Source organism: Ruditapes philippinarum, unplaced genomic scaffold, assembly GCF_026571515.1.
Source record: "Ruditapes philippinarum isolate M1 unplaced genomic scaffold, ASM2657151v2 ctg4139_1_1_1_1, whole genome shotgun sequence".
Lineage (NCBI taxonomy): Eukaryota > Metazoa > Mollusca > Bivalvia > Venerida > Veneridae > Ruditapes > Ruditapes philippinarum.
Window position 1 is genome coordinate 39,842 of NW_026858369.1, and position 21,282 is coordinate 61,123.

The 21,282-nt window shown below is 34.4% G+C and overlaps 1 protein-coding gene across 1 annotated transcript in view; it reads right to left on the reverse strand.

Moving 5' to 3' along the window:
* Nucleotides 1-21,282, reverse strand: part of LOC132752986 (tumor susceptibility gene 101 protein-like) — a 41,481-nt gene that overhangs the window by 19,157 nt on the left and 1,042 nt on the right. The window contains exons 2-4 of the mRNA XM_060743400.1: nt 6,579-6,663; nt 3,678-3,743; nt 2,719-2,873 (exon numbers count right to left, since the gene is read on the reverse strand). Of these exons, the coding sequence (XP_060599383.1) occupies nt 2,719-2,873; nt 3,678-3,743; nt 6,579-6,663 (306 nt within the window). The remainder of the gene's footprint in view (nt 1-2,718; nt 2,874-3,677; nt 3,744-6,578; nt 6,664-21,282) is intronic.

The following is a 21,282-nucleotide window of genomic DNA, read 5'->3' on the forward strand; positions in this document are numbered from 1 at the left end:
TGCTACAGACAAAGTTTGGTGACCATCCATCTATTAGTTCTGTAGAAATAGACGTTTAAAGGTATTTCTATTTTTAGCTTTAGCTGCCCCTAAAGGGGCCAATCACAATAATATGAGCAAACTTGATATAAGACTACCCGACAAAGTTTGGTGATCATCCATCAATAAGTTCTGTAGAAGATGACGTTTAAAGGTTTTTCTATTTTTAGCCCTAGAGACCCCTAAAAGGGGCCAATCAAATTAACCTGAGCAAATATGATAAAATACTACCCATGAATTCTACAGACAAAGTTTGGTGATCAACCATCACTTAGTTCTCTAGATATAGATGTTGAAAGGTATTTTTATTTTTAGCTTAAGCGGCCCCTAAAAGGGGCCAATCAAATTAATGTGAGCAAACTTGATAAAAGACTACCCGTGAATGATACAGACAAAGTTTGGTGATAATCCTTTCATTAGTTCTGTAGAAGAAGACGTTTAAAGTGTTTTTCTATTTTTAGCCCTAGAGACCCCTTAAAGAAGCCAATCAAATTAACATGAGCAAATTTGATAAAAGACTACACAAGAATGCTACATACAAAGTTTGGTGATCATCCATCAATTAGTTCTCTAGATGTTTAAAGGTATTTTTATTTCTAGCTTTAGGGGCCCCTAAAAGGGGCCAATCAAATTAATAAGAGCTAACTTGATAAAAGACTACCCAAGAATGATACAGACAAATTTTGGTGATAATCCTTTGATTAGTTCTGTAGAAGAAGATGTCTAAAGGTTTTTTCTACTTTTAGCCCTAGATACCCCTAAATGGGGCCAATCAAATTAATATGAGCAAACTTGATAAAAACGACTACCCAAGAATGCTACAGACAAAGTTTGGAGATTATCCATCAATTAGTTATGTAGTAGAAGATGTTTAAAGGTTTTTCTATTTTTAGCTATGTTGACCCCTAAAAGGGGCCAATTGAAATGACATGAGCAAATTCAAATGTGACTGTCGCAAGGATGCTACAGACCAAATTTGAAGTAAATCTGCTTAGTAGTTTCAGAGAAAAGACGATTGTTGACGCATGACGACGGACCACGGACACTGGACTATCCCCCTTTGATACTAATAGCTCACCCTGAGCCTTCGGCTCTGGTGTGCTAACAAGTGGTATTGTTAGCGGAAACCCCTTTTTGGCCATGTATTCAATATAAGACACTAAACTGTCTTCTTCTTCAGCCTCAGCCGTAAGTGCAGTTTTGTTACCCCATTTCGCGTCCATCTTTACGTTGCCTTTCACTCTATCAGAAAGTGTCATTATGGGAACTCCAAACCTTTCAGCAGCTGAGTGAATATTCATTGACCCATATTTTACTGCTCTGTAAGCCGCCGTCATATTTTCTAGTTTCCATCTTCGGGCTGCACGCATAGGTTTGAGCTGTTCAGAGTGCATTGGGCCATCATGTCATCAAATTAATTATAGCATATATATTTTATTTTATATATTCTATGTTTTATATATCATTTTGTAACGGCTCTATCCTGAATCTGTATATCACAGATGTATCTGAAGAATTGTCAAATTTAATGTTGTTTTTTGTTTAAGGCTATGATAATATAGACATCTAACAACAAAGAATCTTAGCTTAACAGGGCCTTTACATTTATATCATATTACTGTTATTGAATAAATTGAGAAGTATAGTAATGGTGGTAACGGTAACTCGTCAATAGGGTCCCGGAGTCGTCAATAACTCTCTATGTCAAAAGCTACGCATAAGAGCAGTTTTTAATCAAAGGGAGCTCACTGTTGCAAAATATAATATTTCAGAACATCAACACGTGTTTCCTTGGATAATCAATCGACTGCATGTTACGGAATACCACTTCGCCACAGACCCCTAAATTTGAGTGTTGTCGTCGACAGAGTAGAAGAAGGACATGTTTTTGAGATGATTTCTTTTACGAAAACGATGTGTATTTCATGGATACAGATATTCTGAGTTTGTTTGTTTGTTTTGGGTTTTACGTCACATCGACACAGTATAGGTCATATCGCGACATTCCAGCTTTACTGGTGGAGGAAGACCTCAGGTGCCCCTCCGTGCATTATTTCAGGCACGAACGGGTACCTGAGTAGAACCACCAACGTTCCGTAAGCTAGCGGGATAGCTTCCTCACATGAAAGAATCCAAAGTCCCTGTCGGGATTCGAACCCACAGAGGTGAGGGGCAAATGGTTTGAAGTCAACGACCTTAACCACCCGGCCAAGGACGCCCACAAATATATAAATTTATAATATGGATATAAAATACAAACCATAATATAAATAAACTGTTTACCTTTCAAACAATTCCCACTCAAAAGCTTTCGGCTCACGTGATCGAAAGGGAGACAACAAAATAAAAACATGACGAGTTACGGACTCTGCCGAGTTAAGGTTCTTTTACGTTAAATACATTTTCTGATAAATATACGAATTATTGAAAAATATAAATTTGTTTTATATTGTATATATAACTAACAATCAATTTTTTTTAATAAAAATATGACTTCGTAAGTTGACTACATCAAATTGTGTGCTTCAAATTTTATTTCCTAAAACACTCAATGATGAACACTCAATAGTGACAATTAATATGATAATCTGATCTGACTCGAGAAATTGATTATATGACCCAGTTGTGAGAGAATGTGTTTATAACGAGGTAGTCGGTAACTTGAAATAGAAAACTTACGTTCCACTGTTTTATGTATCCTGTATATACTTTTCCATTTATATCCATATACCATTTGGGGATAATGGACGTTGAAGCTGTGACGAACACCGTCGGCGCCGTGTTAGGGTGTTCGTCTGATATCCATACAGCTATAGGTGTATTATACGTATTACCTAGATAGAAACATTTCCAATTAACAGTGGACTGGTCACTATGGTGACCACTCAGCATATTTGTCGGTAGCAAAAAACATCGCTTGTCATTTAGTACAACAATCACCAAACTCCCTTACTTACGACAAATCAATGTGTTGAGGATTGGATATCGCTTTAGACGGTTCTAGATGGTGACTAAAACTGTATCTGCCATTTTTATATAATATTGCTGTTATCATTACTTTTGATATATCTCCCGTTTTTCAGTTTTCTATGGTAGTATGAGTATTCATGTCAGAAATATTATAAACATCGTATATGTCTTTGTTTTAAATCATAATGATGCTCAACTAGCTGAAATAGGATGTTAACTTAGCCATTTTATTGCCATTATTATCGGTATGTCTTTGTTCATTTCAACATTTTCATCCCGAAACAAACTCCGATACTGTAAAAAGCGCATCATACATCAAAAACCCATATTTTTTCATTTCTCATGAAATGTAAAGCATGTATTTAGGGCATATTAACAACTGAAAAATGTATCACTGAACGTGCAATAATGTGCCACACAGGTAGCAAAATTTAAACAAAGTAGTATTTTAACTTCCATTCAAAATACTAATTAACTATAATTACACCAATTGCCATCAAAGCAAATGAAGCAACAGATAGCACTATGAGGTAACTATTTGAAACTGGAACAAAAATATAAAAAAACATAAAAATATGTGTAATAAAATGATTGCATTTCTGAGGCATAATGGGCCTTAAATGAAATAAATTTTCAAAACATTAAGTAAGTTTTGAAGTTCTTATTACCTTTCCAAATTGCGGGAACTGTTCCATGCAAATGGAGCAGAAGCTTTGTTTCATCAGGTGAAGTTTCTATATCAAAAGATAAAGAAGATTTCAATCTGATCAAAAACGAAAATGTACACTTTGTAACGATATCGGTGATGAATTTCAGTTCAGTATTCAAAGACGATAGAAATATATGCATATATAATAACTTTAATAAAAATCAGCATAGAAATTTAATTGGTAAGTTTGTTTATACATGTATCTAACTAAATAATTTCTATAGTTTTTTTATTTCCAAAGGTTTTAGTTTACTATGTTTCCGATTTCTGTGGGACTTGTACATCGTGTATATGCAGTAACGTCGGGATGTGAAAATAACGCACGATTCGTGCAATAAGTAACGAAGAATTGTGCAATAAATGGCGGCTACCTTATAAGAATTCCAACGCGATGAGAAAACTGACAAATATTTTTTTTACTTAACCGAACTGAAAATAATGAATAGCTGCATACGGCTGCAAAGACATAACTCATTATCCCTCATCAAGATTATTTCCACGAAAGTGTTTACTTTTCAAGATCATTCGTGAAAATGATGACTTGACTATCGTTTTCAGCGAGATGTTGGCTTTTTGTCGACTCTTAAGTACAACAATGCATATTATTCGGTATAATTTCGATTTTAGGTAGGCAAGTGGCATTTACTAAAATTCTGGTGATATAGAAAATCGAAGTAAGCTGATAAAATGGGATTTAAGTCGTTTTTATGAGGTAACGCCGATGTACGTGAATAATGTTCTGCGGTAACGCCGGAAAATGTGATTTTTAATTATATGGTACATGTACTGAACTGTTACACGTTTCACGCCATAAATCGGCGAGTATCAGCACTTTTCAAATATGTTTTTGTGGAGAAACTTCAATCATTTTATACAGAATTTATTTTAGTTTGAATGCGTAGAAAAAAGACAGTATCGAATCCGTCCCTGAAACCACAGAGCTATAAGCTTCCTAATATAAGTCTTTGTTGAAGTGAGTACGAAGCAATGAGTGAAAATTTTCTTACTCGAGGAAACAACGGGGAAGCAAAAGGGAAGCAATTTTTCAATACCTATTGAGATTGTAGTTATGAAAATCAGCTTTGTTTAATTATAAAATTTTTCCTTATTCTCACTCTTTATTAATTACTAGACATGAAGAAGTCCACTTTTAGCCATTCATGGCATGGATAGATGAAATCTTCCACAAACACATGTAGCTCTCCATATACATGTACATAATCATTGAATTAGTAATCAAAATATATTCACCCTATCTTTAGTCTATGTCACCCTTTACCTGGTAAATTTATGAAATGGTTTTGCTCAGCTGTGAACTTGGAACAGTTCATTCAAAGTCATAGATATTGCTATTAGATATTTAATGTATTTTTACAAATGGACTACGTACCTGAGTAAGCAAATGGTCACTCGTATGGATGTGACCTGGTTCTGTACTGGTGGCCTCTTTTAGGGTCATTAGTTCTGTTAGTTTAGTTATCGTCTATATAGTAATGCCTAGCATAAACTCTTGAGGTAGATTCATATGTTTTTCCCATACAAGTTAACATATAATAAGAAACTAAGTAGGCCTAGGGTTATAATTTATTTAACTTTAAGGTTATGCTTTTACAAGTTTTTGGGTATTATAGTTTCTAAGTAAAATATCTTTTGAATACAAGTTAATTCTTTATATAAGAGAAAAAAATAATTAAATAAATAATTCATTTCACAGTTCACCAGGCAAATTGCTACAGCCAAATATTTGTTTTGGTTTGGTGGGTTTCACATCACGCCAACACAATAAAGGACATACGGAGACTTTCAAGCTTTACTGGTGCATTATTTCATGTGCATATCCAGTAACGCTTGAATGTGAAAATAACACACGATTCGTGCAATAATTAACGCATAATTGTGCAATAATCACGTACATCGGCGTTACCTCTTCAAAACGATTTAAATCCCATTTCATGGATGCACAGGGAGGTGCACTGCTCAGAGGTGCCAATAAAATAGAAAACATGTGTTTCTTAACGAACGACCAGCACGGCATTTAACATGTTACAGTGTTTGATTCAGAATGATTATGGGCGGTAGATGTGAAACGTAAGCTCCCTAGTACCGGCTTTTACAGAAATTAACATTTACAAAAAAAAGCAGCAACAGATATGGTGGTCAGTATCGTTCATTAAAGCGCGAGAAAATTTACCGTCAGTCTATTCTTCAAAAATTGTCTCAAAGGTTGAATAAAGCAATTAGAACATTTTGTCAAGCACTATAACTTTTAAATTAATTTTCTCAAACTTATTTTCTTACAAAAAGCCAAAATCTCGCTGAAAACGATAGTCAAGTAATCATTTTCATGAATGATCTTGATTAGTAAACATTTTCGAGGAAATAACCTTGATGAAGGGATAAAGAGTAACCGTTTTGCAGCCGTATGAGCTTATTTATTAATTTTCAAAAGTTCGGTTAAATAAAAAGATATATTGGCCAGTTTTCTTATCGCGTTGGAATTCTTGCTAGGTGAAAAGGCGAAATTTTAGCATTTAATCATTTAAGCGTCCTGTCCCGTATATTTATAGTGTGGTGCTCCATTCACTCAATTGCAAATCTATTTGTGATTGTATAATTGTTTCATTGTCAATAACCCAAACAACTCAATCTGCCAAAAAGGCCGTCGAAATCATATTACAATTTTTTGTTTGAAAATTCCAGACAACTTTTTTATCACTTGATGTAAACATGTGACGGAGTCATTTCAAACAAAAGTCAATGAATATCAACTTTTAAGAACATGCATCATTTCATAATAATTAAACACAGAATTTCATAGTTGTTGTTTTTGTTGTTGTTGTTTAATCTTTACAAAACTTACTAAATTCTTCAAACTTTGGCCTGAAGTCTTGAAATGCCGACATAACCTCTTTAACTTCAGTTTTGGTTCTGTCTGGATTCTGATACTAGAAAAAAACATCATGAAACATTTTCACAATGATTGGATGCACAGGGAGGTATTTTACAGCCGCCGCACTGCTCAGACGTGCCAATAAAATATAAAAAACATGTGTTTCTTAACAAACGACCAGCACGGCATTTAACATGTTACAGTGTTTGATTCAGAATGTTTATGGGCGGTAGATGTGAAATGTAAGCTCCCTAGTATCGGCTTTAACAGAAATTAACATTTACACACAAAAAACAGCAACAGATATGGTGGTCGGTATCGTTCATTAAAGCGCGAGAAAATTTACCGTCAGTCTATTCTTCAAAATTGTCTCAAAGGTTGAATAAAGCAATTAGAACATTTTGTCCAGCACTAATACTTTCAAATTAATTTTCTCAAACTTATTTTCTTTCAAAAATAATGATATGTGCCATTAAGATCAGGTATTTTTATTCTGTTGGTAGCTCTAGTTTGTTTAAAGCACTTTAAAATGTAGAGACTGTATACACATGGATATAGGGTTATACTTGCCTTCTTGTTAAGTATAGCTGTTTAACCTCGTTTCAGCGATTACAATAGAAGAAACTATAGAGGCTTGGGAATTGTTGCAATTAATTGGACTTAAAATCTTATATGTATACTTACCAGGCCAGTACTTCGTTATTTGATACAAAAATTCTTTGTGTAATGTAAGTATACATTGTATTTTAAACTACTGCTTTTCAGCAAATACAAGTTTATGATCACTATAAATTATCACATAGTTATTCTTTCTTTATCCTGTTTCTTTTATTTTATTTGATGAGCGTAGTTTAAGTGTAAGTTCCAATGCATTAATGTTACTCAGTATTTGATTAAATGCAAACGTCATAATTTAATCAAAATGCTTTATTGTGATCATTTCAATAATCATCACATGTTTATGCTTATTGAGTTTTTTAACCTTCTTCAAATAGAAAGCAAGTACATCTTAGCAAACATTCAAAGTGTAATATATCAATAATCTTTCGTTGTCCCTTTTTTCTATGGGAATTTAGAGATATACCATTTCAAATTTGTTGATTTAAACAATAATGTGTTTGTAAATTTTCATTAATTAGATTACATAACAAATTGGTCGGTAAATGTTTTCAGCTAACATATTACTGCTTGACAGGATGATATTTCAATATTGTGGTTTGTCTGACATCTATCTTGTTTACTTTGTATTCTTATATACAGCTATGAAGTTTGAATAATTAGCCAGTTTGAAATGCAGACTCTACTGGCTGCTTTAAAAATGTATCATTTACAGTAAAAAGGATCATAACCACTTTCAGAGAGATTGACTTTTATGGACTGAAGATAGATGGTGTTTTTATATCCTGCACAAAAACAGATTGTGGGGTGTTTCATGGAAGAATCACTTTGTCCTGTACACCCATCAATATGAGCAGATATTGACTTGAAACTTAAAACTTATTTTAAGTTTCATAAATGATCGCAGTAGGTATATTATTATCTTTTCACTGCATTTTTGAAATTTATATTCATTGGAACAAGTGGGATGACATTTAACGCTTCAGAGAGAGTGACCTAAAATAATAAAATAAAACTTACTCTCAGGGGCAGATAACTCAGAAATTAAGAAGATAACCCCTATTATTTTTTCAATCATAATGCTGTTTAATTACAGTGGAATCATTTTTAGTCACGTAGGATGAATTATCTCGTATTTTGCGCTAGGACAAATGCGCGAATTTAAGTCCGCGCTAATATAAAACCAAACAAATTTGTCAAAAATATCAAATTTGTCCGAAAGATATACATTGGTCACAACATTTCCCGAATCATGCCACTCGTCAGTGTCGTTTATTGATTCAAAGTATTACTAGTAGTAACTTTATTAGTTGTACTTTATTATACAAAGTAAATATTTATACGCCGGCAGTAGAATTGTTGTTAAAGTCAGTAATTGAAGTTACACTACTTGTGAAATATGTTTGTTTGTTTCATTTTACGCCTTTTCCCAACAGTATTTCAGTCATATAGTCGGGTAGTTTCCTAACCATCGTTCCTGGAAAGTTACACCAGTACAAGACTACCTTCCTTAGCGCTAAACTACCAAAGCATCTCCCGGGGATCGTACCCACGCCAGAGAGGTAAATAGATTAGAAATCATCGACTCTTACCCCTCGACCACGGAGACGGTCTTGTGAAATATGTATACAGTATAAAAAGTAAGGAAGGGCCATATTTAAAAGGAATTCTTATTTCCTTTTATCTTGCATAGTTACGTGTTGTGGCGATCATACACGAGGTCACAAAAATTGCACTGTGTGTATATTATATACAAAATTTCGTAGAACACGAAATATCCCCCACTTCATACATTCTGTTAGTGACCTTTGACCTACTGATCTTAAAATAAATAGGGGTCATCTGTGAATGATGATCAACTTCCCTACCAACTTTAAGGATCACAGGACAAAACATACTGAAGCTATGTTTTGTCTGAAAATCGGGACATAATGATCTTTATGATGCATTAATATTTATTCAAAATATATAAATGTAACGTATTTATACTGTACTTTCTTCGAACTGCAATATTAATATAAGTATTTTTAAACATTCAATAAGTCACGTTCGTCAAGTTCACAATGAGCGAAAGGAAGATAGATGTCTTAGCTAATGTATAAACATTGTGCAAATAAATGAAGATTAAATCATCTTAATGATTTAAAAAAATCACCTAAAACAAATTTAGTGTTCATAATATATATGTCTACAAACTGCAAATTCAATTTAACTTTATTTTAACTTTCATTTCCTCTCGCTCACAGTCATCCAAATAAATCACTTTCGTATTGTTCTCAGTGAGCAAAAGGAAGATCTCTGAACTTGTATACAGTATCGAAATTATGCTAATAATTTGATATTAAATCATCATAATCATTATTTTTAGGGAAAAAAGTATCAACATTTATGAAAAATACGCCTACAAACTGCAAAATTATTATTAATGTCAATTAAAATACTATATTGAATATTTTATAAGTCACTTTCGTATTTTTCAGTGTGAGCGATAGGAAGATCGCTGAACTTGAATACAAAAATCATGCAAATAAATCATCATAATGATTATTTTTGACAATAAATATTATTAATTTCTGATAATATACGTCTTAAAACCGCGTATTAGCATAATTTCCAATTTAAAAGCTTTTTTGATATCTTTTAAGTCACTCGTATTTTTCAATGTGACCGATAGGAAGATCTCAGAACTTGTGTATAGAAATTATGCAAATAAATGGCGATTAAATCATTATTATGATTATTTTTGATAATAAATATAATAAGTTTTGAGTATTATTCGTCTGCAAACTACAATTTGATTGTAAAATTCTAGTAAAATGCTATAAGTTATATTTTTAAAGTCACTTTTGCTCACTTTCGTCAGAAAAGTCACTTATTTGGAAGCGGCTAGCCGTACGGTCCCGTACGGCTCGCCAAAAGTTCTAGCCGTACGTGAGTCACGTACGGCTAGCGAGGACACACTGTATTGGCACTTTTCAAAATTATATGGAAGTCGAAAATGCATATGTTATTTTATGACTTATAGCGAGGATTTAAAAAAAGAAACAGCAATTGTCCTAGCACTTACGAACTTTCGCTTTACGTATATGCAGTATTTCGATAGAGCGGAAGTCAGTGCGCGAGCATGCGCTTTGCCATATCTCGTTCAGTTACCGCTCACGTTTTAAACTCGGTTGCTATGAAGCGACACTAAGTGTACATGGGTTTTACAACTAAAATATCAGACAAACACATTAAAACAATACACATAAACTACACAAAGTTGTTTTCCATATTAGTATTTTGCATTTGAAACTGATAGTCAAACAAATATCTCAATATTCTTACCGATTTAATGTATTGTTTACATGTGATGGCAGCAACGCTGTGTGTTAGATTACTTTCGGTTCAGAAAATTCATTTGTTTACCATCAAAACTCATATGTTTACCAAAGGAACCATATATAGATAGGAAGCAAATTAAACAAAGGTAAAGAAAAACATTGTCCGTTTCTGAACAAAAAATCGAATAAATAAATACAAAGTCTTTTTAAAAGGTCTCTTCTTTGAGTAAATTTGAAAGGGGAATAATTTGGTGGAATTTTAGACAGGGAAACAGGGAGTTATCTTACATGGCTAGGGAATATGGCCGGCTGAAATCATGCAAGCAAGTTTGTAAGTGCCTAGTATGTTTACTTTTTAGAGATTAATCGCCTTGTTGGGAACAGTAAAGAAAGTACGAATATCGATCTTTATCATCTCCAGACGTCGAGATAAAATAGTGTTTGGTTGCAGTTGAACAACATCAATTGAAATAGCTTACACAATTGTGACAATAATCTTTTTTGTGTTTAAATAAGTATAATCGGCACCTTTAAGATGTAAAAAGTACCGAAAATATCTATCTATTCTATGTATGTATGTATGTACTATATGAAACGCTTGCATTACCTTCGTATTCATTTTTTTACAAAATGGCGGATCATCTTTATTAAATTGAACACATGAGGGCAAATGCGGGGACTTGTTTAAAATCCTCGTTAAAGACACAAAATAACATATGCATTTTCGACTTTCATATAATTTTGAAAAGTGCCGTACGGCTAGACAATACAGTGTGTCCTGGCTAGTCGAATGTGACTCACGTCTTACGTGACTAACTTTTGGTTAGCCGTACGGGCCACTTCCTTCGTATTTTAGAAACCCCGATGCGTGTGTAAACCACGTGGTGTAAATAACGCATTTTCATTGGATGTTGTTTATCTTAGCGTAGCTTTAGTCACGTATCTAAATAAAAGATTTTTTTCTTTTAAATTATTTCATCACGTTTTTTTTTTCAAATAATTATTATAACTTAATTAAATACTGATATTTACGGTGGTACAAAGGTGTCGTGCGCACTTGATACTATGTCGTGGCCACGAGTTACTTAGTCGTTGCCACGTGATAGATAAGTCGTGGCCACGAGATACTATGTCGTGGCCACGAGTTACTTAGTCGTGGCCAAGAGATAGCTTAGTCGAGGCCACGAGATACTATGTCGTGGCCACGAGAAACTATGTCGTGGCCACTAGTTACTAAGTCCTGGGAACGAGATAACTAAGTCGTGCGCACGAAATGATTAACCAATCAGAATACACTAAATATATATTATGATCTTTTTCAAATACTAAAGATATTCACTTTGAACTTGTCTTTAGAATCATATTAGAAAGTCACCTTCCAAGGCCCACCATAAATTTATTTTGATTATAGCCCTTTGTTGGGACAATTTTGTGATCGAATTGGTCAGTTTGTATGTACAGCGGCCTGATTACCTTGTTTATACGATAACATGAGAAGGAATAAGGCTCGTATTCAGAATGGATACTTACACTCACACTCAATGAGTTAATCCCATATAATTGCCTAACGGTCAAGACAGTTCTCAACTTTTTTAGTAAAGTGGTATTAAGGTTATAAAGTAAGTGTCGCGTAAACTCAGGAAAGTTGAGATGTCTGAGATTAGGAGGGGGCTACCTTGAGGTGTCCTCAATAAAATTATACTGAACACCACTTAGTTTTAAGTATTGATTTTGAATTAGTTTCGCCCCATATACATTTAAATGTATCATATACGCAAACTGCTGTACTGGAGGAAATAAATGTTGAAAAACAGATACTTACAATTAAATTTATGTCAGAAGTTGAATTTCATCAGAAATTTTGATATTCAAAGGAGTGTGCACATTTTATACCCAGAATGATGCAAGTATAATGAACTATTTAAAGTGTTTCAGCTCGCGTATGCGTATAATTATAGGCCTGTTTTAAACAAATGCCATTTAGTTATTAATTGTTTTGTATTTGAAATATTAGAAATAACAGTAAGATACATGTTATATCATGCTGTTTGAATTTTGGGGTATATTTAAAGATATTTAACAGGAAAGATAAAATATCTTCATGGCGTCAAGAATAGTAGTACATGCGCCACTTGAGCCCCAAGACTGCACACGTGCAGCAGCACGACTGCACACGTGCGGCAGCACGACTGCACACGTGCGGCGGCCATCTTGTTTCCATATATAGTAATATATTTGCATATAATGCGAATATCGGTACATGTGCGGCGGTTATTTTATTGACTTATTTTTTAATCTCCCATCGATGCACAGGTCCTAGATAAATTATTTATATGGTATATGTGACATGAAATATACTTTTACCCGTTATTTCACACAAATGAACGCCATTTACATATAACGGAATAAGCCAACAAACCCAACAGTCATTTGGAGGTTCTAGTTTTAATATACAAATTTAATCTTTTAACATAGGCACATATGCGGCGGTTATTTTATTGACTTATTTTTTAATCTTTCACAAATCTCAAACAAATGACTCCAAAATGTACAATCAATTAAAGCGCATACACATATTGACCAATTAGGAGAGACCTTGTTGTTTCTTAAAATAACGTCCAATCAGAAATCAAAAAGCGCGAATATAATTGAATACTTTACGAAGCTTAGGTATACACAAAATGAACGTTACTGACTGCGCACCCCTTAACGGGAGTATGGAATATTACGAAAATAGACTAAAAACGTTTGACTCCTATCCGAAACAAATCTTACCCGATAAATACGAACTGGCAAGCGCCGGATTGTATTATAGCGGGAAATCAGACATGTGCGAGTGTTTTAGATGTCACATTAAATTAAGTGACTGGGTAAGATCAGATAACGCTTTGAGAGAACATTACAAGTGGTCGCCCAATTGCGAGTATATTAAAATAGTAGGCGGTCCTCAACAGAAACCAACCCCAATAGGCGGATTTGGCGCGTTTGTATCAACAACTAGGTCAGCACCTTGCGGCTTTGGAGGATTTAGTTCGTCTACTACTGGAGCAAATTTGTTTGTTAATAATAAGGCTAGCACGACCCAACAGACGCATTGAATATGTTAACATTTGTATACATGACTTGGACTTGGCTAAGATACTATCAATTTAGACGAGAAAATCGCGAAGCCGTAGAACATTTACTCGACATTTTAGAACGTTATATAGATGAAACCAGAACACATTCTTTGTACTCGACTGTATTGTAATATGTTTTGGATTAATTTGTAATAACATAAAAGCCCATTTTGTAAAATGATATATAACTTTGTCATTATATATGCTACCATATAGGAAATAAACATGTATGACTTAAAGCAGTATTTGTTTTCTTATTTTTTGATCGTATTAATCAATTACATTTACATGGGATCATTATATATAACAAGGCAATATTTTTCTTTACAAACTTTTTATTGGGTACCTTAATATTTATTATACATGAAACTAAAATAAGATCGGATAAAATCGTTATTTCATTTCCTGCATTGCACATCAAAATGTGTTAAAATGTCCTTCATGTTTCATGTAATATACACAATAAAGTCCATATATTTCGAATCCTGTATCTGACTGCAATTCATCCAGTAAGGCTTTTTTTTAACGATTGAACATTATACTCAAAATACGACCTAATGTTTTCCAGATTCACTCGTGTTTGAAATGACAAATTCTCTTTGAATTTTTTCCGCTGTACACAAGGTTAAGAGATATTTATTTAGCATCTCAAATCATAGTTATTCATTTTAAAACTTGAATTTGTTCCAGTCATAAGGCGCTTGTGTTGCACGATGTTTTTTACGTATTGGAGTATTGGTATCTACCATTTGTCGCTTTGCATTACTTTCCTTTTGTAAACGCTTCAATTCTGACTTGGCCATTTCAACGGCTTGAGCTACAGGTGTCACTAGATGAACATTGGGTGTGTTTTCACGTTTTTCCATTTCGGCCATTTTTCTATGCTTAGCACCACTGCCTACGATGTAACGACCTTGAAAATCACGTTCAGCGTAACCGTCCCTTATATCTTTGAAATGTTGATACCATTTCTCTGGATCTGAAATATACGGTACCCATTTTTGCTGTTTAGCATCGTACACTTCTATAGAACCCATTGTGTGATTGAAAACATATAAATGGCAATCCTTCTTACAACGTTTCTTCCTCGTCTTGATCGTTATCGTTATCATTGTTACCCTGCATTGGATCCTTTTCTTTGATGTCATGATCGGGCCATACTGTATCGAATAGCTCTTTACGTAACATAATGGCTTGTCGAATAGATTCCTTGCAACTCATATCGTGTTCACGTCTGAGTTTCTTAGCCGACTGGAGAATCTGTTGTTGATTAGGATCTTCTTGCAACTCGTAAAAGTCTATTAGAAATTGACCGTACTTTTGTCTTAGCCTCTTTCTTAATTGAGGTAATTCGTCATTAGCAGCGCGATGGTAAGCCTCTTCAAAAGTATGGCCATCATCTATATACGCCTGTACTTTAGTTTTAAATAGCTCCACATGTGATTGTCTAATTGGTTCTTTTAACCGTTTTTCCCATATGTTAAGACGCATGCGTTCTTCTTTGAGCTTATCCCTTCTACTTTTGCCTGGGGGTCCACGGAATAGAAGACTTTTCTTTATTTTTTCGTTCTGAGTATCTCTATCATTATCATCATCATCATTATCATTATAATTATCATCATCATTATCATCATCATCATCATTATCATCTACAACGGTAGCATTTTCATCATTATTGTTAGACGAGTGTCTATCGCCACTTAAGTAGCTATAATCATCATCCGTTAGTTTTCTCTTCTTGATAGTGTTAAAGTCAAAAATGTTATCGCGTAAACGCTCTTGCTCCGGAGTACTCGATTTCAGGTCTATTACTAAATAGCCATGTGGTTTTGATGTTGCCTGTTCGAACCGTTTCATAAAGATGAAACTTGAGGTGGGGTAAATTCTTCTCGCTAGCGTTGCCACTTGTTGTCTGTCAATAGGATTATTGAACAATATCAGGTACTGCGTATTTAAAGTGATATCTCTGCAGGCTTTTCCTCGAGGGAATAAATTTTGAGTGAGATAAATGATAGATATGTTTCTGTGATGACTGCCCTTGGTAAAAAGATCAGCAATTCTTTGATCGCATTTGGCTTCTGTCATTAAATCGTCAAAAACAATCAAGTTCCTCTTATGGGTATTGATGTACTTTGGACTATTTAAGTAGTCGGGAATACCTCGTACAAATTCTATCCAGGGTATTTTACGCCGAAGTTCATCGTACAGAGGCTGCCATTGTCCATAACACCATACGATGCGCTCTGGTGGTGGATTTACTAGACTGGATAAAAGCAGTGTTTTAGTCCATTTCAGTTTTTTCCACTACCACTAGGCCCGGAAACGACCATAGAAAATGGGTGTTGAAAATTCATCTTTTCTGAAGTGTCCACATGAGTGATTTGTTGCGATGAATAATCACTTTTAACAATGTCATCACTACCATGTACATAACGTTGATGTCTCAGCATGACGTCACGTCTTGAAAAAGACTGATGGCAAATTGGACACCGATTCATTGTACAACAAAATGTTTGACATATGTATTTGAACAGTTATCCTTCTTACAATGCACACCAACACGCCCGCCGCTGTCCCACCACCACCGCCGCCGCCGACCCCGCCGCCGCCGCCGACTCCGCCGCCGTCCCCGTCCCCGCCGCCGTCCACGCCGCCGCCGCCCCCTCCGCCACCGTGAATACGTCCAATAACTTTAGAAATATGTTGTCCATTTTCGTGAACCAATTCTTTCATATTTTTTATCGGAAACAGGCATTGAATATAGAAAATGGGGGTGTGCATACTTTACATGAAGCAGTATATGTACAGGTAACAATCCATTCTTTCGCCCTATTTCTTATGCGCGTGGATACCATACATTAAATAGTTCATTCATTCTTTGCAAACACTTGCGTTGAAAATCGACCTCAATACGGTCATACACACGGAATGGAACACCCATGCTTACTGCCAATATTGACAACAAACTAGGTACCTCGTTCTTTAAAAAGTTACTTTGCAGTTCTGAGTATTAGGTTCCTTCGTAGTTTTTGAGCTTACTGTAACAATCGCTTTTTCTATTTGATCAAGTGCTAACCAATCTTCTGAGGTATACTCATCCCCGAAATCATCTAAATCCATACTGATATTTAAAAAATTTTAAAGACTGAAAAAAAAACAATGTTTCTCGTTAAACTTTAAAAATCCGAACGATCAAAATAATGTTAATGCGTTGTTATATACTTTCCACAAAGCCTTTCCTATTTTGATATGTTTAACCTTATATTAATTTGAAAGTAAAATACAATGGTTTTGGTTATTCGTAATTTGTAACATTTTACTGAATACATTATTTATAATAATAATAAAGCTAGTTTTAAATATACAAATCAAACTTTTTATCCATCGTCCTTATTTCAAAGCCATGTTAAAGTTTATTTTATAAGTACCGGTTGATCAGGATTTTCAATGCATGCAAAGCGAGTTATTGTTAAAAATTTCCCATATTGTGTATTTGTTATGTATTGCCCCCAAGTTGCCGCAAAATTCATCAGCTGACTTTCATCAGTAAAAGTATTAATCAAAGTCTCAGATACTGCGGCAAAGGTGTTTTCCATGTTTCAAAATAAAAACGAGTGGCTCGTTCGCTTTTATTTTTATTTCTATGTCATTAATGGCCTTCCATACCCTGCGAAAATATAATTACAAAATAGCGCAAGAGATCTAAATATAATTATATTAAACAAAGGAACCCTTATACGAAAAATATTTGCTTTCAAGTAGGTATAAAAAATAAAATAGTAGCGCGAGAAATCTTACCGTTACTCTATTCATGCGACACTATTCTTTCATAAATTAGTGTTCTCTTGTTACGATACTGTCACCGTAAGTTGTGCTACGTGGTCTTGATAAATAGGGCTTTTATAGGATGACGTAGTCTAAAAATAACGCTTACTAATAAGAGGAGTTTAATATTGATTACTGTCTTTGTAAAACGACATTTAGTATCGTTTAGAAATATGTCGCACTACATTGGACGAGTTTAATACCATTTTCGATGGCATTTATATAAAATAAAAATAGCGCTTATACTTTCTTAGCCACGACTTAGTAACTCGTTGCCACGACATAGTATCTCGTTGCCACGGCTAACCTATCTCGTGGCCAACACTAAGCTATCTCGCGGCAACGACATAGTATTTCGTAGCACCACTTAGTTATCTCTTGGCCACGACTTAGTTACTCGTGGCCACGACATAGTATCTCGTGGCCACGACATAGCTATCACGTGGCCACGACTTAGTAACTCGTGGCCAAGATATTGTATCTCGTTGCAATGAGATAAATAAAAACACATACATGTCACCTTTGTGTAGTGTTTCTTGGTCACGACTAAGCTAGCTCAAGGCCACGAGTTAGTAACTCGTGGCCACAACATAGTATCTCGTGGCCACGACTCTCCTATCTCGTGGCCACGACTTAGTAACTCGTGGCCAAGATATTGTATCTCGTTGCAATGAGATAAATAAAAACACATACATGTCACCTTTGTGTAGTGTTTCTGGTCACGACTAAGCTAGCTCAAGGCCACGAGTTAGTAACTCGTGGCCACAACATAGTATCACGTGGCCACCACTTAGCTACCTTGCGGCCACGACATAGTATCTCGTTGACATCACTTTTTATCTCGTGGCAACGACATAGTATCTCGTGGCCACCACTTAGCTATCTCGTGGCCACGACTAAGTTACTCGTGGCCACGACTTAGTATCTCGTGGTAACGATTTAGCTATCACGTGGCCACGACTTAGTAACTCGTGGCCAAGACATAGTATCTCGTTGCAATGAGATAAATAAAAACACATACATGTCACCTTTGTGCCACCGTAGATATTCGTTGATGTTAAAAAAATTAAATGAACATTTTCACGAGACTCATTTACGCGAGATTAGGCCAAAACAAAATGATCTTGTGATTCCAGTAACCTGACCGACCCTGTATTTCCGCACCTTATCTAGAACATTTTATTGCAAAAATGAAGTATCCTATAGTGTATATATCTCACATACAATTAAATTTAAATAAAATACTGATGAAAAAAAAGTTTTTCCGACCTATCTACCCTATTATTTTTCAGCATGTTAGCAGAACCTCAAGATCATTTTGTTTTGCCCTTATGACGTTAAACACACAGGCCAAATTTCCCCATTGTATTTTTATCTTTTGTATATCTTATCACACGACGGCCTAGAGGCCGAAGGACTTTGTTCGTGTATTTGTACATAACAATTTACCTTCTATTGTATTATCAGTGCACTACATGTTAATCATTTAGTTGACTCTGATTGACATGTATACACGCGAGATAGGTGACAACGTTCGAAAGAGCAAAGTTGTTCAAATCTTTGTTCTTTTTTTTCTAGATTTTTTCAAGTAAATATAAATTGCTATGAAGTAGGGTTTTTTTTAAACCGCGAATGCGTGAATTTAAGACCGCACAAACTTACTTTTAAACATGCCAAAAGTTAAAGCTTTAAGACATGAATATTTGCAGATATAAGCAAGCTAAAAGTTAAAGCTTTTAGAATTGAATATATATAAGCTGATATAACTTTTTCAAAATATGTTTATCTTTGAAAATAATATTAATGTTAAAGAATCCAATTAAAGTATTTTGAAATCTTTTTAAACTTCGAATATGGAGAAAGGGCCACAGGCAAGATAAACATGTCAAGTTTTATACATAATTTTTGTATTCAACAAAGTTATGCCTTTTTTAAAGCATTTAAAGCAACATTATGATTTCTTATTTGCTGACTTAGCGTAGTATTTCAAAAGAATGACAATTTATGGTGACTTATCAATAATTGATATTGACAAATGTTTAGGATAAAATATATATTAAAGCTGACGCCGTTGGTTCTACTAAGGTGCCCGTTCGTGCCTGAAATAATGCACGGGAGGGCACCTGAGGTCTTCCTCCACCAGTAAATTGGAATGTCGCGATATGAATTATACTGTGTCGATGTGACGTAAAACCCAAAACAAACAAAAAACAAACTATCCACGTAAATTTACAGAAAAAGGTCGCAACATGCAAAAAAACCCATACCGCGTTAGTCACACAGTAGAAATACGGCGATAATATTGCAAAAAAAAAAATCATTTATTACATATACAGTAATATGCAAATTATTACTCGTATTGAGATTATTCTACTTTTCTTAAATTCTAAGAACATTTTTTCATGTTTGTTTTTGTGATACATTTTTGATCGTCTGAAGAATTGCAGCTTTAAAACAGACTAAAATAGAAAAAGATTTATCCACTTTGTTTATTGAACATTATGAATGCATTGTATTTATTATATTTCTATAAACATTTATTATATATCTAGGTTTTTGATTACTGCAAAATAATATTAAAGTGAAAGCAATCACAACGGAATCAAAGTAGTTTTGACTTGTAACACTACTAGTAGTAAATAATTGGATGTGCTTGAAATATAAAATGTTTATGGATTCTTACAAGCAAACACAGGTGCCAAAGTTCTACAACTCTTCTATTAAATTTGTCAGAAGTTAAGCCAATTTTTATTTTAAAAAAATATTTAGAAGTCTTCTTTTATTTACTTTTACAGGTCTGTGATATCATTTGTCTATCATCTCTACTGTACTCTGAGAACATGTATTTACTTTAAGAAAGTACAATTACTTTGATATCATTGAAACCATTACAGATACATGATTGGTTTCAGATTTTATATCACCGTATTCAAACCTGATTTGACAATATAATATCTGGTCTTTCATTTGAATAACAGTAAATTTAATCACAAACGTTGCTACAGATAATTTTACCGGAGAATTCAATTCAAATAGAATATGGTCATGTCATACTCTTTTTTAAAAAATACGTGAGCTATTTTTATTTGTAGGCCTATAAATGTGCTAAGTGTATTTTTATCTATAGCAACTTATAATGGAATAAATTTTTATGTTGTAATAGAATTGCAGTATTAATAATATCTTTTAATCTGTTCATCTCTTATAGTGAATATGTGTATCATGAAAGTTAATCCTTTAAGTTATGAAGATCAGTTTAGCAATTTTTTTTGTTAAAAGAAAATGGCACAATCCAAACCTGAAATTGGTCCTAGTTAATTATAGTGACCGGACCACTGCCTTTGTAACAACATGCTCAGCTTTATATTTCCTGTAACCATGGCAACGAGGGGACAAATCAAAATTGACAAAAATCACTATTTTTCGTTGGTTTTTCCATCAAATTTGATTTCAAACTGCTGCAAGTTCTCAATTGATTCAGATAGAGTCAAAGGCTTTTCAGCGTTGGTGACACGTTACCTTATGATCGACCTTGGGTCAATTTTAGTCTCTCACAAGTCCAAAATTTTCTTGGCGATGAGGGGGCTGCCACCTCCCTTCAAACCCCCCAAACAGGCACCTCCCCCTTCTGGCAACCCCCTGATGAACTGTTTGGATGGGGGCGGCGCCAAAAAAGTGTGCACTTTTTAATCAACATTTTTCAAAAACATGTGTTTGGGGCCAAAACAGGACAATTTTTTCACTATTTGAGGCCTTAAAGAGGGGGGGGGGTCGAATGTACTTGTATAT